This window comes from Halichoerus grypus, chromosome 2 (assembly GCF_964656455.1).
Source record: "Halichoerus grypus chromosome 2, mHalGry1.hap1.1, whole genome shotgun sequence".
Classification (NCBI taxonomy): domain Eukaryota; kingdom Metazoa; phylum Chordata; class Mammalia; order Carnivora; family Phocidae; genus Halichoerus; species Halichoerus grypus.
This window is the reverse complement of record NC_135713.1, coordinates 63,616,323-63,641,193: the sequence shown is the minus strand read 5'-3', so window position 1 is coordinate 63,641,193 and position 24,871 is coordinate 63,616,323. Positions and strand designations below refer to the sequence as shown.

Below are 24,871 nucleotides of genomic sequence, written 5' to 3'. Positions count from 1 at the left end.
TTTTCCAAGGAAAGCAAACAATATTAACATACTTGAGGCATTTTCAGCACAGAACAGGTGACTAAACTATGACACTTTCCTTACCAAATACTGAGCCAATTCCTTAGCCTCTCAAATTCTCCATGTGTATACAATTTCACTTAGAAATTCTCCTGAGTAATCAATCAAATTAACTGACACAAACATTCCAGAGGAAATTAAAAAATGTAAGAAGTTGTATATGTGGGGGAGTGGTTAGAAATCCTTTAGAAGATTGATATTTTGATAACTTTCTCTGAAATTAAGTATTTAAGACTATCTTATTACTCTTTTAAGTTTTCAAATTTCGATGAACAAATGGATAAAGGCTGTCACTTCTTTCTTTCTAATTACAATATATTCCCATGGCTTACATAATTCAGGACAATCAGCTTTCTTAAAAAAAAAAAATCTCAATTCAGTCTTTGTTGTGATTTTAACGGTTTATATGTGCCCATTTTTAAATAAAGTGCCCATTTTAAATAAAGATGGAAAAAGTACCAATTGATTAACTGGTGACCAGTAAGAATTTTGCTAAAGCAAAGAAGTCATTAAGCAGGCAGACTCCTAAAACACCAAGCAGTCAAGGTAAAAGGTATTACCTGATCCTTGCACTTTTACACCTGCTGGGTCCTCACCTCCACAGCCTCTGCTCTCTAGAGCAAGGCAAAGCTTTTCCATATATGGGGGAAATACAGGTTGCCCTGTATGCTAGGCCCAGACCACATATTCTAGCTCCATCTGTTGCCCTGGATGCCCATAAAACATTTTAGTTCCCAATAAAGCCTAGGTATGGGTTCATTTACTCAGCTCTAGACCAGATGCCCCAAGACTGATATGCCAGAAACTTGGTCCCCTTTGACATTTTCTAGCCCTAGCCCCTCTTTGTCTTCCAGTGCTGAGCTCTCTAAATGGTACATGAAGGAAGCAGTAAGAAAAGTGGAAGTGTGAATCAAGGGGGTATACATATGAAAGGGTGCCAGTGTCAGCAACCTTAGGTTGCCAGGACAGAGGAGAATGTATAGCAGTGTCTGAGAGGTAAAACTGTTGTGGGTGGGGAGAAAAATGGGTAATCTCAGGGCAAGAAAGTTTGTTGGGATTATGAATAGTCAGATGAAGTTAGATTAGGTTTAGGGTAAAAGTTACAAGGAGTGTACTAGATAATGGTTGTTAGAAAGAAAAGGATGTGACGATTAACTAGAGAATGTAGAGGTGACAAACATGATGGGAGGGAGGATAATGATAAACGTAGGTAGACTGACCCTGAGAACAACAAGCAAGACTACTTTACAGGGTTAATTTAAAACAGTTCCATTTCACAACATCTGTTATGTTTGATCAGTTTAAAATATTGTCATACTATATTAAAAGATTGTTCAGGAAGAGTATTCAATGTGATGACAAATTAGCAAGTCAAAACTAACAGAGCATAAACCTTATTATTCTGGTCTATGTTTCAGCTCCGAAGTGTGCCCTATTGCTACTGACGCATAAATACAAATGTACATACCTAAATATATCAAGTATTGTGTAATAGGTAAACCGGAATGGAAGCATTATCAAGTAATAACCCCATCCAAGCAGCCCCTGAAATTCCAAAAACAAAGTTAGACACCATTCTCTCAATCCCTAACACCCTACAAAATGACTAGTTCAGATTTTTACTCTTTTTTTGTTCTTTCACATGATTCCTCCCTCCACAATATGGGTTCCCTTTTCCTGGCCACATCATCCTTCTTAAAGACCAACTGCATTTCATCTCATTTCATCTACTACCATCATATTTTTCTCTTATCACATAATTTCTGTATTAAATCTGCTTCAACACTTTTTGCAGCTACTTATACTAGTTGTCAAATTTAATTACAAGTATGCCTCCCTAATCATAAATATTCATTCTTTCCTTTTCAGATTTACACATTAAAATATGGTATACATAAGTAACAAGAAAGATAACCACCATTACCACCTTGGACATTTGTATATAAATGACAAATAATTACATTAACCACAATTATAAATCCCCATATAGCTGCCAATCTTAGTAATAATACTAATCATTATTTTAGCAATGCTGATTATTGCTGCTTTTATTATTAACTAGAATATATAAGGGGCTCTATAGTTTACAAAGCATTTCTCCTATGTCATAATGTGTTAACCTGAGACCTTCCCTGTGTCTATGGCCAGGGAGCGCTGAAGCCCCATGGCTGACATTAGGGTCCCAAACACTGAGTCAAACCCAAAACAAACTGAGGAAATATTAGGCATATACAGAATTTCTGGAGTCATATAATTACTCTAGGAATCTGTTTTCTTCTACTTCAGAATGCCCCATACAACCAGTTAGAAACCCCATTTTTATAACGTTGTCAAGTACTCCACACAAAAAAATGTATGATAATGGAGTAAATTCTAACTGCTGCAAGGTTAGAGAGAGTGCTTTTTTGGAATTCTAAATCCACATATAAGAGGTTGAGCGTAGGGGCGCCTGGGTGGCTCAGTCGGTTAAGCATCTGCCTTCGGCTCAGGTCATGATCCCAGGGTCCTGGGATCGAGCCCCACGTCGGGCTCCCTGCTCAGTGGGAAGTCTGCTTCTCCCTCTCCCACTCCCTCTGCTTGTGTTCCTTCTCTCGCTGTGTCTCTCCCTCTCATTCAAATGAATAAATAAAATCTTAAAAAAAAAAAAAAGAGGTTGAGTGTAACTCCAAGAATAAGAAAGAGAAACTCCAAAAAGTCCTCTGAAGGGGCGCCTGGGTGGTTCAGTTGGTTAAGCGTCTGCCTCCGGCTCAGATCATCATCCTGGGGTCCTGGGATTGAGCCCCGCGTCGGGCTCCTTGCTCAGCAGAAAGCTTGCTTCTCCCTCTCCTTCTGCCTGCAATGGCCCCTGCTTGTGTTCTCTCTCTATCTCTCTCTATATATATGTCAAATAAATAAATAAAAATCTTAAAAAAAAAAAAAGTCCTCTGCAGTTCATTATTAGTATACATAGCTGACTTTCCTCATTAGACTGTAAGAGCAATTTGAAGGGGGAGGACTGGCTCTTTATTCATACCTGGATCACCAACAGCAAAATACCAGGTACAATGGAGCACTCTTAAATGCCTGTTGAATTTAAAGGAACCACCATCACCTCCCTGCTACTAGCCCTTCAAGACGAATTTCAAAGATATGGCCAAGGTCTCCATAAAGATTCTAAGTAACTCCCCCAGAAGTAGCTTAAAATTAAGTAAAATGAAGCAACAAAGAACCAAGTAAACATTCTAACTTAAAAGTGAAAATGAAAGACCTAGGGGTGCCTGGCTCAAGTGGCAGGACATGTAACTCTTGATCTCACGGTTTTGAGTTTGAACTCCATGATGGGTGTAGAGACTACTTTAAAAAATAAAATCTTGGAAAAAAAAAAAAAGTGAAAGATCTACTGAACATGTAGCAAACATTTTTAGACATGTAAATAAAACTGTGTACTCAAAACAAGGTACACAAAACTCTTCAAAAACTAGCAAAAAAAAAAGGATACTTACCGTATCAATTCATTGAGGAATCAAGGGAAAATGATAAACCCAATAAATCTACCAAGGAGCCAGTCTAGCTAACAGGTTCACATTCTGAATATTTCCTTTACTCCTGTCATACAACCTAGTGAATGGACTTGTAAAATAAGGGGGAAATTCCAGCTACAAAATAACTTGCCCTTGGTTGTGGTCTCGAGACAACATAACTGTAGATCCTGTGGTCAGCTGTATTAACTTGCAGGGGTCGGGATGGAGGTGGGTTGAAAACACTTGGTACACCTTCTTGCTCATTCAATCGGTCCTGTACAGCAGCCTGAGAAGGAAAAAAGAGCAGTTAAGAGTTTCAGTGACACTCAAATCAACCCAAAAGAAAGGATGAGGCAACCACTGCTTGGTGTTTCAAAAAGGATCACCTGATGAGTACATCTTTATAGACCTTTAACTTGCTATGCTGGGAGGCAATGTGTGGTGATAGCTCCAGAATTCACAGGAGTCCAAGAAACTTGTCTGGAAGCTCTATTTATGCAGCAAACACAACTGCTTTTATTCAGATGGTATGTGTTATTAAGGGTGGCTGGGATCCAAGGTGCTTCACTGTAGGAAGGAAAGCCATCCACGGAGAATAGAATGTAGAAACTGCCCCTAGAGCTGTGCAATGGAGCAGTTATAATGAGCAGTTTGATGGAGGGCTTGGCTTTGGAACAAAGAAACTTAGGTCTGAACAAAGAATCTTAGCTCTACCACTCATAATAGTCGCTTGGATTATGAGCCTCAGTTTCCTCATGTGCAAAACGAAGGAACAGTTTTCTCAGGGTTAATTTGAAAATTTAATGAGATGTCCATATATAAAGATCCCAATATAATTCCTGACAGAATATTCAATAAAAAACCTTATTCTCTTTTTTTATAAAGATTATTTATTTTAGAAAGAGAGCAAGTGCACGTGAGTAGGGGGATGGGTAGAGGGAGAGAATCTTTTTTTTTTTCCTTTTTTTTTTTTTTTTTTTTTTAAAGATTTATTTATTTGACAGAGAGAGACACAGCGAGAGAGGGAACATAAGCAGGGGGAATGGGAGAGGGAGAAGCAGGCTTCCCGCGGAGCAGGGAGCCCGACGCGGGGCTCGATCCCAGGACCCTGGGATCATGACCTGAGCCGAAGGCAGACGCTTAACGACTGAGCCACCCAGGCGCCCCTAGAGGGAGAGAATCTTAAGCAGACTCCCCACTAAGTGTGGAGCCCCACACAGGACTCCATCTCACGACCCAAGATCATGACCTCAGCCAAAACCGAGAGTCGACTGCTTAACCGAATGAGCCACCTAGGCATCCCCAAAAACCTTACTCTCTTAACTCTGCCCCAGAAAATTGTATTTGTTCCAACGTAGTAAAAAATTTGGCCCTACCAAAGAGAGATCTGGTTTTGGGCTTTGGATTCCGGGAGATAATCTATAACTGATAGAAGTGTCTTTGTTACCACATCTTAGGGTGAGAATGGCCACCCCAGAAAGACCAACCATATGGTTTAGAGTGGGGACTTTGTGTAATGAGTTATCAGTTGATCTGGAGACTGAGCTCAATAGTAGGCAACCCAAACAATTCAATCATGACCATGTAATGAAGCCCCAATGAAAACTCTGGACACTGAAGCTGAGATGAGCTCCCCTGGTTGGCAATATTTCATGTATAATGTCACAAATCTTTGATTCCACGAAAGAGGAATATGGAAGCTTTGCGTTTAGAATTCAAGATTCTGCCCTAGATGTCTCTTCCTTTAGCTGATTTTAATCTATATCCTTTCCCTGTAATAAACTATAACCCAAGTATAATAGCTTTTAGAGAACTCTTCCAGTGAATTATCAAACCTGAGGGTGGTTTTGGGAAATTCCTGAACCTGCAGTTATTGTCAGAAGTGAAGGTGGTCTTTTAAGAACTTGTGTGCTCTCTAACTATAACAGCTGTCTTTAAACGTTGCAGTGTGACTAACATCAGGTAGTTCTCTAAGTTTTCATATTTTTCAGTATTAAGGCACAATCTGATGTGGAAAGAGCAGTCTTTCAACAAATGATACTGGGATAACTGGATACTGACATGCAAAAGAAATGACATGTATAATACGATCTCACTGATATGAAGAACTCTTAATCTCAGGAAACAAACTGAGGGTTGCTGGAGTGGTGGGGGATGGGAGGGAGGGGGTGGCTGGGTGATAGACATTGGGGAGGGTATGTTCTATAGTGAGTGCTGTGAATTGTCTAAGACATGAATCACAGACCTGTACCTCTGAAACAAATAATACATTATATGTTTGAAAAAAAAAAAAAGAAGAAGATAGTAGGAAGGGAAAAATGAAGGGGGGGGATCGGAGGAGGAGACAAAACATGAGAGACTATGGACTTGAGAAACAAACGAGGGTTCTAGAGGGGAGGGGGTGGGGGGATGGGTTAGTCTGGTGATGGGTATTAAAGAGGGCACGTACTGAATGGAGCACTGGGTGTTATACACAAACAATGAATCATGGAACACTACCTCAAAAAAAAATTAATTAAAAAAAAAAGAACTTGAACTCCTAAATCACATTATATACAAAAATTAACTCAAAATACATCAAAGACCCAAATGTAAGAGCAAAAATTATAAAACTCATAAAAGAAGACAAAAATCTTCATGACCTTGGATTAGGCAACTGTTCCTTAGACATGACACTAAAGCACAAACAACAAAAGAAAAAAATTAGATAAACTGGACTTTCATCAAAACTTTTGTGCATCCAAAAAAAAAAAAAAAGACAAAGGGACACTACCAAGAGAATCAAAAGACAACCCTTGGAATAGAAGAAAAGATGTATATGTATCTGTAAGAGTGTGGTATCTAGAAAATATTAAAAACCTTACAACTCATCATCAAAAAGATAATAACCCAATTTAAAAATGGGCAAAGGACTCCAAATATGACATACAAATAACCGCCAAGCACATAAAAACATGCTCTATATAATTAGCCATCAGAAAAATGCAAATCAAAATCACAAGATAGTACTTCACATAAGATACTAACAACTGTTGGTAAGGATGTGGAGAAATTGGAACCCTCATACACTACTGCTGGGAATGTAAAATAGTATAGCCTCTTTGCAAACAGTCTGGCAGTTCTTCAGAAGGTTAAACATAGAGTTGCCATAGGACTCAGCAATTCCACTCCTAGGTATACACCCAAGAGAAATGAAATCATCTCCACAAAAACCTGTACGCTAATGTTCACTGCAACATTACTGATATTGGACAAAAGTGGAAACACCCAAGCATTTATCAACTGTGGTATATTCATACAAGAGAATGGGATTTGACATTAAAAGGAATGAAGTACTGATACATACTATGACATGCATAAATCTTGAAAACATGCTAAGTGAAATAAGCCAGACACAAATGGACAAATATTGTCTGATGCCACTTACATGAGGTATCTAGAATAGCCAAATTCTATAGAGACAAAAAGTGGAATTTCAGTTACCAGAGACAGGGGAAGAGGATAATGGGAAATAACTGTTTAATAGGTACAGAGTTTCAGTTTGGGATGATGAAAAAGTTCTGAAAATGGACAGTGTTACCACTGTCACAACAATGTAAATGTATTTAATGCAACAAAACTGTAAACTTAAAAACGGTTAAAATGGTAAACTTTTTTGATATGTACATTTTACCACAACACAAAAAAATGAATGCAGTACTGATACATGCCACATATGAAAGTCCAGAAAAGGGAAACCTATAAACAGAATGTAGATTAGTAGTTGCTTAAGAGCAGGGAGGGATAGAAGTAGGTGGATAATAGCTAAAGGGTATGGGGTTTCTTTTGGGGGTAATGTTCTAAATATTCTAAAACATTTGGGGGGAAATGTTTTAAAATTGATGGTGGTAATGGCTGCACAACTTTGTGAATATACTAAAAACTATTGAATTTCACATTTTAAATAGGTGAACTGTTTGGTATGTGAATTACATAATCAATAATAAACCTGTTACTTAAAACCCACAACTGACAGCAATTGTTGTCAATTATAAATCAGAACTTCCAGGCAAAAATTTTGGAAAACTTGTATTTGCCATTGTAAACTTGGCAATTTCCTAATACCTTTTAAAAGCTTTTCTGATGAGTATGGTAGTGCTATTAATACATGAAATTATATAGTAAAATGCAACAACATTTGGAAGATCTATATTAATTCAGTGAACACTATTTTCCAAATAACCAATGCCTGAAGTTATGAAATCATGCAACGGTCAAAGGGGATGCTTACAAAGTGCAATGTCAATCACTTTTCAGTGGGACCTTAGGGAGGGGAGTGACAAGGGAAGCACAAAGCCCAGGATGGTGAAGGAGAGACCAGAAGTAGTCTTTTTATTTATTATTATTAACATATAATGTATTATTTGTTTCAGGGGTACAGGTCTGTGATTCATCAGTCTTATACAATTCACAGCGTTCACCATAGCACATACCTTCCCCAATGTCCATCACCCAGCATCCCCATCCCTCCCACCCACCTCCACTCCAGCAACCCTCAGTTTGTTTCCTGAGATTAAGAGTCTCTTATGGTTTGTCTCCCTCTCTGGTTTCGTCTTGTTTCGTTTTTCCCTCCCCTCCCCTGTGATCTTTTCTCTTGTTCCTTACGGACACAGACAGAGTCAAGTTAGACATGAAGTCAACTGCCATGTTGGGAGAATACTCAAAACAGTCCTATAGAGCATTTCACATGGCAGAGAACTGAGAGCCTCCTGCCAACCACCAGCACTACCCTGTTAGATGTGCTTGGGTTTCCTCTTTAAAATTGGTGCTCATGGTTTGGCTTTCTACAGAAGACAACAATACCTACAGAAGTAATGGGAGGAGAAAGCAAGTGGCAGACACCAGATAGCTTACCTGATAGCTGCTGCTGCCAATTCCACTTCTGACTCATGAAAGCCTTTAAAGAACAGTTTATTCTTGGGAAACAGGTATGGGGGAAGTTCAAAACGAGAAAGAAGGACTAGAGGTATAACTTAAGAAAAATATGATTGGATCCAGCATCCTGAAGCCACCTATTCCCAAATATTCTCTCCATAGGCAAGGTCAAGGCACAAAGCAAGAGGGGAGTAGCCAGTGGGCTTCAAGGATGGTGGGAGGGAATGAACTGAAGAAAAGTAGATCTTAAAAGTTTTCATCACAAGAAAAAAAAAATCTGTAACTATGTATGTTGACAGACACTAACCAGACTTACTGTGGTGATCATTTTGCAATATATACAAATACCGAATCATTATGTTGTACACCCAAAACTAATAATGTTATATGTCAATTACACCTCAATAAAAAAACATTTTTAAGTAAAATAAATAAAAATTAAGGCTAGACCTCAAAAAAAAGAACTGAAAAAAAGTGATGTCCCTCAGAAAATTGTGTTTCAAACTACTAACAACATTAAAAAGACCATTCATGGGGCACCTGGGTGGCTCAGTCAGTTGAGCATCCAACTCTTGATTTCGACTGGGGTCATGATCTCAGGGCTGTGGAATTGAGCTCCAAGAGAGGCTATGCCCTCAGCGCAGAGTCTGCTTGTCCCTCCCCCTCTGCTCCTTCCCCCAGCTCGCATATGCACTCACTCTCTAAAATAAATAAATAAATCTTTAAAAAAAGACCAATCATAAGAAACTAAACAAAAAACAAAATGCAATACAGATCAATAGATTTCAATGTAAAGGAGAATGAAGAGTTCTTTCATATGGTTTCAAATTCATATTACAACTAACCCTTAAGAAACTACCATAGTATCAGAGAACATCCACGGTTATCTGGAAAGGCAACTGAAATACTCTTCCCATTGCCAACTATAATTGGGTGAAATTGGATTTTCTTCACATACTTCAACTAAAATGACATATCACAACAGAATAAAGGCAGCGCAGATGAAAATCCAGTTTTTTTCTCTACTAAGCCAGACATTAAAGAGATTTGCAAAAATTTATGTTAACATGTAATGAGTTTATTATTTTTAAGATGAACTAAAAATTTTTGTTTTAATTTGTAATATGGTAATAAATATCAATTGATAAAACCAATATAAACAGAAGCTCTATGGAGGTTCTCAATAATTCTTTTTTTCTAAGATTTTATTTATAGTCCTCAATAATTCTTAAGTGTAAACAGTGGCATGAAAAAAAGTTTGAGACCTCCAGATTATTTGGGGAAAAATATACACATATATTTTTAGACAGGCATAAAGATATCTAGAAACAAAAAAAATGTTAATTTTACTACATTGGGGATTTAGGACTAAGAGATTGTGATAACAAAGTGATTTGAATGGCATTTTTTTTTTCGTATTTCATCTTAGGCTTTAAACTCTTTAAAGCCAGGATTATTTTAATGTATTTCATGTATTATTTTTATGAGTTACTAAAATAGACTAAAGTGAAAAAAACTATAAAGATGGCATAATCCCACTTGTGTAACAAGAAAATTATACTTCAATCTATGGAGTCATATAAATAAATATAAAAGTCTGAAAGGATATACACTAAAACTTAACACCAGCTTTCTAAGAAGTGGTGGAATTAAGAGAGAGCATTTTCTTCTTTATGCTTTTTGGAATTCTTTGTTGTGGGTATGCACATGTGCACAGGTATTTTTGCAACAAGCTTTTAATATTTTAATAAGTCATTTCCTATTAAAGGATGGTTGACATTATACCAGGTAACTGAAAATCAATAAAAAACAAGCAGGGGCAACAATATTAATACATCAAAGTAGAATTTAAAGCAAAAAGCATCATCTGATATTAAGAGATATTACAAGAAAGCTCTAATAGCCACTTGTCTTTGTGTCAAATAGCCAAACTATGTAAAATTAGAAAGTGTCTCCCCAAAAATAAAACATAAAATTTATTAATGTACTTTATCTGCACCATGGACTGCCTTTCTACAGCATGTACAAAAGATTAGAATTTCTTTTGATATATTTGTTATTAACATTGGAAAAGTATATACATATATTATCAGTACACTAAGCAGACTAATACATGTAAGAAGGTCCAGAAAGACATATATTAAAACATCAAACATGGTTATCTCAAGTGTGATTACCAAGAACTTTCATTTTATGTATGTATGTATGTATGTATGTATGTATGTATGTATGTATGTATTAAGATTTTATTTGAGAGGGCGCCTGGGTGGCTCAGTTGGTTAAGTGTCTGCCTTCGGCTCAGGTCATGATCCTGGGGTCCTAGGATTGAGTCCCACATTGGGCTCCCCATGCTCTGCAGGGAGCCTGCTTCTGCCTTTGCCTCTGCCTGCCACTTCCCCTGCTTGTGTTCTCTGTCAAATAAATAAAATCTTAAAAAAAAAAAAAAAAAAATTTTTATTTGAGAGAGCGAGAGAAAGCACCAGGAGGGAGGAGCAGAGGGAGAGGGAAAAGCAGACTCCTTGATGAGCAGGGGGCCTGACTGTGGGGCTCAATCCCAGGACCCTGAGATCATGCCTGAAAGCAGATTCTTAACCAACTGAACCACCCAGGGCCCCTAAACCCGTAGTCTTAAATTGCATAAATTAGATTTCATTGGACATTGCCTTTTAAAAAAATTTTTTTTAGAGAGTGTGAGTGCGTGACGGGGGACAGGCAGAGGGAGGGGGAGAATCTCAAAAAGGCTCCAGGCCCAGTGTGGGGCTCGAACCCACAACTCCAAGATGATGGCCTGAGCTGAAATCACAGTCTGATGCTCTACCGACTGAGCCACTCAGGCGCCCCAAGAACTTTCATTTAAAACTTTATCAACTCCAGGGACACCTGGGTGGCTCAGTCAGTTAAGCATCTGCCTTTGGCTTGGGTCTTGATACTGGGGTCCGGGGATCGAGTCCGGCCATCGGGCTCCTTGCTCAGTGAGGAGCCTGCTTCTCCCTCTGCCTGCTGCTCCCCCCTGCTTGTGCTTCTCTCTCTCTCACGAATAAATAAATAAAATCTTTAAAAAAAAAAAAAACTTCATCAACTCTGTGTTTTAAATTTGGGATTTATAATCAGAAAAAAAAGACATCACCAGTGAGAAATAAAGAAATCCAAAGTGGGGCTCGATCCCAGAACCCTGAGATCACGACGCTCAACTGACTGCAACACCCAGGCACCCCAGGAAATAGCAGATTTTAATTATACATGTAATAAGATTGATTAAATACAGACACCTCCAACAAAAAAACACATTCCTCGACAAACACCTAGTTGTCAACAGTGATTACTTCTTCAAAGAAGGAAAAGAAATGAAGTAGGGGTTGGACAGGGATGACATGTAAGCAACTTACATAGAGTGTGATTTTATCCATATTTATTTTAAAAAATTTTAATTTATACTTTTATATATACATTTTTTCTTTTCAATTTTTTATTTAAATTCTAGTTAGTTAACATACAGTGCAAAATTAGTTTCAGGAGCAGAATTCAGTGATTCATCACTTACATACAACACCCAATGCTCATCACAAGTGCCCTCCTTAATGCCCATCACCCCATCTAGTGCATACCCCACCCACCTTTGTTTGTTCTCTATCATTAAGAGTCTCTTATGGTTTGTTTCCCTCTGATTTCTTTTTTCCCCCCTTCCATATGTTCATCTGGTTTTTTTCTTAAATTCTACATATGAGTGAAATCATACGGTATCTCATTCTGACTTATTTCGCTTAACATAATACCCTCTAGTTCCATCCACCTCATTGCAAACAGCAAGATTTCATTCTTTTTGATGGCTGAGCAATACTGCACTGTGTGTGTGTGTGTGTGTGTACATACAACATCTTCTTTATCCATTCATCAGTCGATGGCCATTTGGCTGTTGTTGATAATGCTGCCATATATATATAATGCTGCTATAAACACTGGGCTGCATGTACCCCACGGAATCTGTATTTTTGTATCCTTTGGGTAAATACCTAATAGTGCAATTGCTGGATTGTAGGGTAGTTCTATTTTTAACTTCTTGAGGAATCTCCATACTGTTCTCCAGAGTGGCTGCACCAGTTTACATTCCCATCCAACACTGCAAGAGGGTTGGTTCCCCTTTCTCTGCATCCTCACCAACACCTGTTCTTTCTTGTGTTGTTCATTTTAGCCATTCTGACAGATGTGAGGTGGTATCTCATCGTGGTTTTGATTTGTATTTCCCCTATGATGAATGATGTTGAGCATCTTTTCATGTGTCTGTTAGCCATCTGGATGTCTTCTTTGGAAAAATGTCTTTCATGTCTTCTGCCCATTTCTTAACTGGATTTATTTAGTTTCCGGGTGTTGAGTTTGATAACTTCTTTATAAGGTTTTGGATACTAACCCTTTATCAGATATGTTGCTTGCAAATATGTTCTCCTATTCTTTTTAGTTTTGTTGATTGCTTTATCCATATCTGTTTAAAAGAAGTTTGAAACAAGTACTGCAAAATGCCTGGTTTTCAGGAGCTGGATGATAGGTCCATGGCTTTTCACTTTATCTCTCTATTTTTCTCTAAGTTTAAAATATTAATTAAAAAAATATATCTCAGGGTGCCTGGGTGGCTCAGTGGGTCAAACGTCTGCCTTCGGCTCGGGTCATGATTTCGGGATCCTAGGATCAAGTCCCATGTCGGGCTCCGTGCTTGGCGGGGAGTCGTCTTCTCCCTATCCCTCTGCCCCTCCCTCTCCCCATCCCCCTCTGCTCTTGCTCTGTCTCTGGCTTCCTCTCAAAAAAATAAGTAAAATCTTAAAAAAAAAATAAAAAAAATTTAAAAAATCTCGTAATATTAATGGAACATTATTAAGCCACAAGGACCTCAACACATGCCTATATGAAATAAAATGAAAGATTAATATGAAAAGGATAAACAAAAAACAAAAAAACAAGCTACTAAGAATTCCAAATGTGTTCCTAAATAACTTTTGGGTCACAGAAGAAAATCTAAACTTTAAAAATGTATTTTCAGAAGAAAATTCAGTCTTAAATGCAAGAAAGAACATAAATAAACCAAACTATAAAAATCAAGATGCTAAGAAAATATAAATCTACAAAAGGGTGTTTTATCTTTTCTTTTTTTAAAAAATTTTATTTATTTGAGAGAGACAGAGAGAGCACAAGCAGGCGGAGTGAGAAGGACAGGGAGAGGCAGCCTCCCCGCTGAGCAGGGAGCCAGATGTGGGGCTCGATCCCAGGACCCTGGAATCAGGATCTGAGCCAAAGGCAGATGCTTAACTGACTGAGCCACCCAGGCACTCCAGATTTTCTTAAATAAAAAAGCAAAAGCAAAAACAAACAAAAAACAGAAAGAAAAAAAAAACCAACTGATAAATACAAGAGCTTTTTATAAACCAAACACATAAACAATAAACCAGTCTCTAGCAAGTCTCATTTTTTAAAAAGGAAAACATAATAAAAACAATGAGGGCTGCCTGGGTGGCTCAGCTGGTTAAGCATCTCTGCCTTCCACTCAGGCTCCTGGGATTAAGGCCAGCATTGGGCTCCCTGCTCAGTGGGGAGTTTGCTTCTCCCTCTCCTTCTGCCCCTCCCCCCATTCGTGCTCATGCTCTCCCTCTTTCTCAAATAAATAAAAAAAATCTTAAAAACAAACAATGAGGGGACGCCTGGGTGGCTTAGTCAGTTAAGCGTCTGCCTTCAGCTCAGGTCATGATCCCAGGGTCAAGTCCCACATCTGGCTCCTTGCTCAGCGGGGAGCCTGCTTCTCTCTCTCCCCCTGTCTGCTGCTCCCCCTGCTTGTGCTCTCTCCGACAAATAAAAATAAAATAAAATTTAAAAAACCCAACAATGAGAAGAGGGGCTAACAGAACAGATACAGAAAAGAGTAGAAGATATGCTACTTTGTATAGCCTATGCTAAAAAAAACTTGAAAATCTCTAAGAAAAAAGTGTCTCCTAAGAAAGCTTATCGAGAAAGATGTAGCAACCTCACACCAGTCAGAATGGCTAAAATTAACAAGTCAGGAAATGACAGATGTTGGCGAGGATGCAGAGAAAAGGGGAACCCTCTTACACTGTTGGTGAGAATGCAAGCTGGTGCAGCCACTCTGGAAAACAGTATGGAGAGTCCTCAACAAGTTGAAAATAGAGCTACCCTATAACCCAGCAATTGCACTACTGGGTCTTTACCCCAAAGATACAAATGTAGTGATCCAAAGGGGCACCTGCACCCAATGTTTATAGAAGCAATGTTCACAATAGCCAAACTACGGGAAGAGCCCATATGTCCATCGACAGATGAATGGATAAAGAAGAAGTGGTATATATATATATACAATGGAATACTACTCAACCATCAAAAAAATATGAAATCTTGCCATTTGTAATGATGTGGATTGAACTAGAGGGTATTATGCTAAGTGAAATAAGTCAATCAGAGAAATATGATTTCACTCATATGTGGTATTTAAGAAACAAAACAAAGGGGGGCGCCTGGGTGGCTCAGTCGTTAAGCGTCTACCTTCGGCTCAGGTCAGGATCCCAGGGTCCTGGGATCGAGCCCCGCATCGGGCTCCCTGCTCTGCAGGAAGCCTGCTTCTCCCTCTCCCACTCCCCCTGCTTGTGTTCCCTCTCTCGCTGTGTCTGTCAAATAAATAAATAAAACCTTTAAAAAAAAAAAAAAAAAAGAAAGGAATAACATTAAAAAAAAAAAGAAACAAAACAGAGGATCATAGGGGAAAAGAGGAAAAAAATAAAACAAGACGAAATCAGAGAGGGAGACAAACCATAAGAGACTCTTAATCATAGGAAACAAACTGAGGTGGCGCCTGGGTGGCTCAGTCGTTAAGCGTCTGCCTTCGGCTCAGGTCATGATCCCAGGGTCCTGGGATCGAGCCCCGCATCAGGCTCCCTGCTCCACGGGAAGCCTGCTTCTCCCTCTCCTACTGCCCCTACTTGTGTTCCCCCTTTCGCTGTGTCTCGCTCTGTCAAATAAATAAATAAAATCTTTAAAAAAAAAAAAAAAAAGGGAAACAAACTGAGGATTGCTGGAGGGGAGGGAGGTGGCGGATGGGGTAACTGGGTGATGGACATTAAGGAGAGCACATGATGTAATGAGCACTGGTATTATATAAGACTGATGAATCACTGACCTCTATCTCTGAAACCAATAATACATTATATGCTAATTAATTGAATTTAAATAACTTTTAAAAAAGATATAGCAAAGAAATTATGGATGGGGAAAACATGAAAAAGTTAATAAAGAACTGGCAGAAACAAATTTTTTTTTTTTTTAAGATTTTTTTTATTTTATTTATTTGTGAGAGAGACAGAGAGCATGAGAGGGAGGAGGGTCAGAGGGAGAAGCAGACTCCGGGCTGAGCAGGGAGCCTGATGTGGGACTCGATCCCGGGACTCCAGGATCATGACCTGAGCCGAAAGCAGTCGCTTAACCAACTGAGCCACCCAGGCGCCCAGAAACAAATTTTTAAGTGCTTTCTTTCAAATCTACACTATGTATCCTTCTCAATTCATTTTATCAAGTTAGTCATCTTATAAAGCCAGCACATGCTTGAAATAAAAATCTAACAAGGAGAAAGCACAAAATTATCATACAGAGCAACATCATTCCCTTTGCCTAAAATTCATTCTCTGCCCCAAATGTTCCCATTCATCATTCCTTTTCATCATTCAGGTGTCAGCTCAAATATAACCTCCTCAGAAATGCCTTACTTCACCACCTTATTTAAAATAACTCCGATGGGGCGCCTGGGTGGCTCAGTTGTTAAGCGTCTGCCTTCGGCTTGGGTCATGATCCCAGGGTCCTGGGATCGAGCCCTACGTCAGGCTCCCTGCTCCGCGGGAAGCCTGCTTCTCCCTCTCCCACTCCCCCTGCTTGTGTTCCTACTCTTGCTAGCTCTCTCTCTCTGTGAAATAAATAAATAAAATCTTTAAAAAAATAACAAAATAACTCTGAGATCCTGTGACATTTCCTATACTCATCTTATTCACAACATTTATTACAAATTAAAATTATCTAGAATTAAGCTGAGAGTAGGATATTAGTCTTGTTCCCGGATATATGTATACCAGAGCCTAGAATTTAATAGCTCAAAAGTGTGTTGAACAACTAAATATAATTTAGGAATATATTTCCGGAAATCTTTAGTACCCTATTCAAATAACATACTATAATTAAAACATAGTAATCTCAACAGAGATCATATGAACATACTAAGATTGGAAGATAGTTGGCAGATATTTATTGAGAGCCTATGATGTGCTGGAATGTTTTAGATGCTAGGAAGACAGCAGTTAACAAAACCAAAAAATACCTCTGCTCTCATGGAGCTTAATTTCTAGTGATCTATCTCAAAACAGTATCACACTCGATAATAAAACATTAGAGGCATTATAGTAAGGACAATGCTTGTTATTACCATTATTGACACTGTTATGAAGTTCTAGAAATTCAATGATCAAGTAAAAGAAACAAAAGATCTATATATGGAAAAAAAGAAATCACTGAGTTGCAGATGATACAGCTACCTAGAAAATCCAAAAGAATATAAAATATGTAATAAAGTTCACATTAACATATTTGGTTACAAACCACATGTATAAAAAATCAAGTTTTCCCAAAGAGCCACTGAAAAAAAAATGAGAGAGAGGGGCACTATACAGAGGGATCTGGTCACCATCTTTTACAAAATTTTATAATAAACTTTGATCATAATTTTTCTTTCCCACACATTTATTTTTAAAGACTAACAAGTTGCAAATTAAAAAAAAAAACTTTGGGGCGCCTGGGTGGCTCAGTCGTTAAGCGTCTGCCTTCGGCTCAGGTCATGATCCCAGAGTCCTGGGATCAAGCCCCGCATCGGGCTCCCTGCTCAGCGGGGAGCCTGCTTCTCCCTCTCCCACTCCCCCTGCTTATGTTCTCTCTCACGCTGTCTCTCTCTCTGTCAAATAAATAAATAAATAAAAATCTTAAAAAAAAACTTCTATGAAGAGAAAGGATTCCTGCTGTGAAAAAATACATGTCTTTGGTTCATTATCAAACCAGGAAAAAGAAATAAGCTCAGAATGAATCCTACTATACCTCTATGTTCCAGTTATGCTGTTCCAAGGTATGGCGACATTGATCCATAGATTCTATGCCAGTCAGATCCTGAAAAGAAGGAAAAACCAAAAAGTTACTTAGGGAGAAACCAACAGTAAATATGTAGATATTTTTACCCCTTATACTTATGAATGCTGCTGGGAAACTACATGGAAAAGTACTGAAGACAGATGTTCAAGCATGGTAAAAATGTCACTATTCAGAATTTATCTAGTCAGTTATAGCAGGTATTACTCCCATAGGGGGAAAAAAGGCAAGTTTCTTACCCTTTAAAATTTCAAGGCTTTCTTTTTTTTTCTTTTTTTTTTTTAAAGATTATTTATTTATTTGACAGAGAGAGACACAGCGAGAGCAGGAACACAAGCAGGGGGAGTGGGAGAGGGAGAAGCAGGCTTCCTGCGGAGCAGGGAGCCCGATGCGGGGCTCGATCCCAGGACCCTGGGATCATGACCTGAGCCGAAGGCAGACGCTTAATGACTGAGCCACCCAGGTGCCCCTAAAATTTCAAGGCTTTCAATTAAGATGACTACTGATTAAAATCAATTTCTCCTCTCAAACTGAAGTTTAAATAATTAAAGATTTCTTCAACCACTGGGTCCCGCAAAATATTCTTTTTTTAATGTTGTTAGCCACCATACAGTACATCATTAGTTTTTGTTCAATGTTTCATTAGTTGCATGTAACACCCAGTGCTCATTACAACAGCTGCCCTCCTTAATACCCATCCCCCCAACCCCCTCCCCTTTGAAACCCTCAGTTTGTTTCCTGGAGTCCATAGTCTCTCATGGTTTGTCTCCCCCTCTGATTTCCCTTCCTTCAGTTTTCCCTTCCTTCCCCTAATGTCCTCCATACTATTCCTTATGTTCCACATATGAGTGAAACCATATGATAATGGATTTTCTCTATTTGACTTATTTCACTTAGCATAATCCCCTCCACTCCCATCCATGTTGATGCAAATGATGGGTATTCATCCTTTCTGATGGCTGAGTATTATTCCATTGTATATACAAACCACATCTTCTTTATCCATTCATCCGCTGAAGGGCATCTTGGCTCCTTCTACAGTTTGGCTATTGTGGATATTGCTGCTATGAACACCGGGGTACATGGGCCCCTTCTTGTCACTACATTTGTATCTTTGGGGTAAATACCCAGTAGTGCAATTGCTGGGTCGTAGGGTAGCTCTACTTTTAACTTTTTGAGGAACCTCCATACTGTCTTCCAAAGTGGCTGTACCAGCTTCCAGCAAAATATTCTTTAATGTTCAACAATTCTGTTTATAATATATAATAATACAATAATGCAGGTTTCCTGCAAAATGTAATGCCTTACAATAACTTACATCATTTTATCTACTGGCATTATAACCTAGCTTATAATATGAACTGTGTAAAACTGAATCTGTTATTCATAGGTTTCCCTATGATTAAGTATTTTCCCTATTCCCTTCTCCTTGGACTGTTCTCAGATTTCACTTTGTTCCTTCTCTGGCACCTCTTCATCCACCCCTCTAAACGGAATTTCCCTAGGGATGTGTCCCTGGTTTTCATCTCTCTATATCCCCCCTCCGTGGCAATCTCATTTATAGATAGATAGATGATAGATAGATAGATAGATAGGTAGGTAGGTAGATAGATAGAGGGGGAGGGAGAGAGAATCTGAAGCAGACTCCATGCTGAGCACAGAGCCCGACACGGGGCTCAATCTCATTACCCTGAAATCATGACCTGAACCAAAACCAGGAGTCAGACACTTAACCAACTAAGCCACCCAGGCGTCCCACTGGCAATCTCATTTAATCCTTAGTCTTCAACCACCTTTTCTACTCAGATGACTCCTAATTTAATCTCTGGGCCCACCATCTCTTCTGAAGTTTAGCAGCATATTTCCAATAGCCTATTCAACATATCCACCCAGATGTGGCATCAGTACCTCACAGGCATCATTTAAAACCACTATATGTGTTAATGACACCACCACCCTCCAAAATATACAGGCAGGGGTGCCTGGGTGGCTCAGTTAAGCATCTGCCTTCAACTCAGGTCATGATTCTGGAGTCCCAGGATTGAGCCCCACCCACAGGCTCCCTGCTCAGCGGGGAGTCTGCTTCTCCCTCTCCCCCTGCTCGTCTCTCTCAAATAAATAAAATCTTAAAAAAAAAAAAAAAAAAAAATATATATATATATATATATATACACATACATACATACACACACACACACACACACACACAGGCAAAGATGACCTCGGGAACCTCAGCCTCATTTTTGAGTATTCTATGCTTTAACTCCACACTTCATCAGCAATCAAGTTCTGACCATTTTCTGTATTACATCTGTAACCACTTTTCCATTCCCACATCCAGCATCTCTAATCAAGCTTTTATAACACTTCAACTGAATTGTCAAAATCATTATTTTCTCTCTCCTTCTAACTATTGTGTGTATGTGTGTGCACATGTACATGCATGTATGTATATTACTCCTCTGCTCAAAATTTTTCAGTTGGTTGGATAGTAAATTCCAAAAACCCGTAGCTTGGCATTCAAGTGTTCCTATAACATTGACCCCAACCCAGCTTTCTAGATTATTTTCTATTTCCCTTTAGGTGTCTAATACTTAATAAATCTAACAGTTCATATGTACATCTAATGACCAGAATTTCCACAGGGCTAAATCCTAGACTTCTTTTGAGGTCTAATACAAAAGTCAAATCCATCCATCCATCCATCCATGTAACAAATATCTATTATCTATTCTCTGTCCTACTTACTATGCCCAAGAGACACAAAGATGAATAGGATAACGTCTCTATTCTAAAGAAATTCCTCTTAACAACCAGCAAACAAAAGGAGAAAGAGATTGGTCTCAACCTCACAATAATGTGGTAACATGCACTTCTGAATGAGGAGCCTGAGGTTCTTTTTTTTTCTTTTAAAGATTTTTATTTATTTATTTGACAGAGAGAGAGACAGCGAGAGAGGGAATACAAGCAGGGGGAGTGGGAGAGGGAGAAGCAGGCTTCCCGCGGAGCAAGGAGCCCAATGCGGGGCTCAATCCCAGGACCCTGGGATCATGACCTGAGCCAAAGGTAGACGCTTAACAACTGAGCCACCCAGGTGCCCCATGGAGCCTGAGGTTCTTGCCTTGATTCTGTACCCTGTAACCATGGACCAGACACATTTTAACTCTAAAAGATTTTAGCTTCCTCTATGTGCACCATGAGGGACTTAGTTTGAACTGGTTGTCCTTTTCAGACCTTAAAAAAGCCAAAAAACCTGAAGTTTGGATTATTTATGTATGCAATTGTTTATTTTTTGAAAAACCTACTAGTATATAAATTTAGATAGGAAAAAAATTTTTATGTTAAAAATACTGTACAAATTTCGAAACTAAAATTGAAACGCTCTGTTAATTACTCTAGAGCTCTATTAATTAGATAAACTGGCTTTGGGGTGCCTGGGTGGCTCAGTTAGTTAAGAGTCCGACTCAGATCATGAGATCAAGCCCCGCATCAGGCTCTGCACTGGGTGTGGAGCCTACCTAGGATTCTCTCTCCTCCTGCCCCTGCCCTGCCCTCTTAAAAAAAAAAAAAAAAGAACCACTGGCTTTGACAGCTCCAACAGTCTGGACTTTAGTTTCTGACCATTCTAGGCCTTTTATCAATTTGGCTACTGCCTTCTGACTTTCAATAGGCTCCCCCCTTAACTTCCAATTTCCTCACAGCCTTCTGTAGAAGACTGGGGTTTCCCCTCCTCTGTATACATTCTCTTTAAGAATTAGACTCTACTTTTACCTTCTTCTCAGGGTGAATGGCCACTCTGGCTTTAAATTGTTTTCTATCAATCTTATGTACCTATTTTTTTTTTTTTAAGATTTTATTTTTATTTATTTGACAGAGAGAGAGACAGTGAGAGAGGGAACACAAGCAGGGGGAGTGGGAGAAGCAGGCCTCCCGCTGAGCAGGGACCCCCCCCCCCCGATGCGGGGCTCGATCCCAGGGCCCTGGGATCATGACCTGAGCCGAAGGCAGACGCTTAACGACTGAGCCACCCAGGCACCCCGTTATGTACCTATTATTTTCTACCTTCTACTACAATTATTTATACTCACTCTATTGCTTTATCAGAGGATACAGGCTCCTTGAGAGCAGTGTCTAGGATATATCTATAGCACACAGTAAGGACCTAAAAAGTTACAGAAAAAGTTAGTCCAAATTAAAAAGACCTGTCTGTATAAGCTTTGATAATTGCCGCTATAAACTGAAATCCTCCAGACAGTCTCACCAGGTCTCACTGTATATTAATACCCTGGGGCTTTAAAATCCCAAAAGTTCTGACTAGATGTTAAGCTGGGTGTTAAAAACACAAATTTGCAGAATCTTCCTGAAGGTAAGTCAGAGATGAAGCCTGGGAATCTTTTTTTCCCCCCCAGCCTGGGAATCTTTTTTTTAAAGCTCCTAATTCTAATGTACACCAGGCTGGGAAATTCATGGTATTGTACAGTTCTACATATGACAAGAGATTATATGTCACTTATTAACTTTTTTTTTGCACATCTTCAATATACTGAAACACTTAACCTAATTTGTAAGCAAAATTCTTTCGTAAGTAGTGCATCAGGGTGAACTGGAAGCCCAACTGAACAAGCCTGCTTTTGATCACTACTGATGAGTACTAAAACCATGCACTAGTAATAAGGAATTCTGGACACACCTAGGCAGGACTATTTATTCATCTATCAACAAATGTTCACTGACCCAGTATTCTAGATATCCATGATAGAAATAAGTTCCTGTTTTCATTAAGTTTACATCTTACCAGAGGCAGACTGACAAAAACAAACCACACACACAGAGCAAATAAATGAACACATTTTTAGGCTAGGGGATTCCTTTGGATTGAGTGTTCAAGGAAAGCCTCTACAAGAGCTAACACTTCAGCAGAAAGCTGATGAAAGATAAGGGTCCAGCCATGGAAAAACATGCAGGAAGAGTATTCTAGGCAGGGCAACAAAGGTAAAAACTCAGACAAATGGATATATGACACTATACATTTGTAAAACCCATGGAACTTCATAGCAGAGTGAATCTTAATGCATGTAAATTTAAAAATTAATTAAAAGGTCAGAGGATTCTAGGATGGAACACAGCTTATGACAAAAGAATCTAATTGTATTATAAATATATGAAACAACCTCACTGAAGGGGATGAAAGGGAAAGGTGTGAACCTAAGTAGCTGTGGAAATGAGTGGAGTCTCTAAGACTAAAGGCAAAAGAAACTGCACGTAAGTGCTGTTCTCCAGTTGATAAAGGTGTTTGCCACAGGGTGTTAATTCTGAAGCCACTAAATCTATTGACATATACAGGAACTGAACAATTAAGTAAACAGATGGGGGGGTAAGTTTTCTCAGTGTTGAAGTGGGAAGTTACAGATAACCCAGGGGAGAAGGCTAGAATGATCCATGTGGTAATGGATTAGAGTTGGAGACATCTGAATCAACTCATGTTTAGCTTAATATAGAATGGTTACAAAGAGAAATCGTTGGCTTAGTATATACACATGTATGTCTTTGCTCCATCAGCTGAGAAGACCTAGAAGCAATAATACACACCCCAGCAACAAGCACAAGTAACGCCCAGATTTTGGTTGCTAACACTGTTCTCCAAAAAAAGGGACCAGGTTCCTTGGAAAAATAGGTGATCCTAGGACTAGGGCAGGAAATACAAAAGATGAGCCTAGAGAATCTCCTAGTGCCAGAAAGTAAGGAAGTGCCCAAAAGAACCCCACAATGATGAGGGTATATCAAGGAGTCAACTCAAAGAGCTACCAGTAGACAAAGATGGTACAATTTGAGTAACAAAACAGTCATGGATTATAATACAAAATAAACATCCATGAGTCCATATAAATACATAACTGAATAAATGGGGGAGAACAGGCAAATATCCTGTGCAAAACAACTCCAAATAATTGTGTAGATACTATGCCTTCAAGGAGGTAGAACATAACTCTCTATTCCTTAAGTGTGAGCTGTGCGCCGTGACTTTCTTCCAAAGAGTACAGTACGGAAAAGGAGGGGAAAAGATTAACTTTATAGTGGGGAAACCCAACACTGCCACAACCAGGTGATCAAGTCAATGTCAATGGTGATAAACTGTGTTGACATTATGGACCCTTGATAAGATATAATAAAAAAGCACTGTACCTCTGTGATCTTCCTTCCAAAAATCCGTAACCCCTGCCTAATCATGAAAAAAACATCAGACAAATCCCAACTGAGGGACATTCTACAAAATACCTGACTAGTACTCCCAAAACCTGTCAAGACCATCAAAAACAAGTAAAGTCTGAGAAACTGTGACAGCCAAGAGGAGCCCAAGGAAACCTGGCTACTAAGTGTAATGTGGTATCCTAGATGGGATCCTGGAACAGAAAAAAGAACATTAGGTAAAAACTAAAGAAATCTGATTAAAGTATGGACTTCAGTTAATAATATACCAATACTGGCACTAATTATAACAAAAGTACCAAATTAATAATGTAACCAGGAACACTGAATGCAGGGGATATGGGAAGTCTGTGTACTATTTTTCCAACTTCTCTGTAAATCTAATTCTGAAGTCGAAAGTTTACTTGAAAGTGAAAAAACAAAAGTGGGGGGACACTTCTGAGGCAGAACAAATTTGGAAAGTTGGCAGACGAGGTCTGAGAAGGCGGCAGGGGAGAGAACATTCATCTAGGGTGGTATTTCTAAGCTTTGCTTGCACATCAGAAGTATCTCTGGGGAATCTACAGATGCCTAGGCCTCTACCCCAAACAACTTAATCAGACTGAAAATGCAGCCTCGGCATAAATTTTTTCCTAGGGAGTGGGAACTTCCAGGTGATTCTATTGTACAGGGTTGAGAATCAGTAACCAAGAGCTTTAATTCTAAGTTCAGCAGGAGTGTCATGACCATACCTAGATTTTTTTTTTAAAGATTTATTCATTTGAGAGAGAGAGAATGAGAGAGAGAGAGCACATGAGAGGAGGAGGATCAGAGGGAGAAGCAGACTCCCCACTGAGCAGGGAGCCCGATGCGGGACTCAATCCAGGGACTCCAGGATCATGACCTGAGCCGAAGGCAGTCGCTTAACCAACTGAGCCACCCAGGCGCCCCCATATGAAGATTTTTTTGAAAAGTCATTCTGGCTGTGGGAAGAATTGCAGAGGGCATGGGGGCACCTGGGTGGCTCAGATGGTTAAGCGTCT

The 24,871-nt window shown here is 39.1% G+C and overlaps 1 protein-coding gene across 6 annotated transcripts in view; it reads right to left on the bottom strand.

The window, feature by feature from the left end:
• FAF2 (Fas associated factor family member 2) overlaps positions 1 to 24,871 on the bottom strand; it is a 92,226-nt gene that overhangs the window by 13,280 nt on the left and 54,075 nt on the right. For 4 of the 6 annotated variants that reach the window (XM_078066896.1, XM_036115745.2, XM_036115744.2 and 1 more), the window contains 3 exons: positions 17,595 to 17,663; positions 3,712 to 3,846; positions 1,529 to 1,605 (listed from right to left, as the gene is read on the bottom strand). In XM_078066896.1, coding sequence (XP_077923022.1) covers positions 1,529 to 1,605; positions 3,712 to 3,846; positions 17,595 to 17,642 — 260 coding nt within the window. In that variant the 5' untranslated portion in view covers positions 17,643 to 17,663. Of the gene's footprint in view, positions 1 to 1,528; positions 1,606 to 3,711; positions 3,847 to 17,594; positions 17,664 to 21,730; positions 21,805 to 24,871 lie in introns of all 6 variants that reach the window. The other 2 variants (XM_036115746.2, XM_036115747.2) reach the window with 2 other exon arrangements.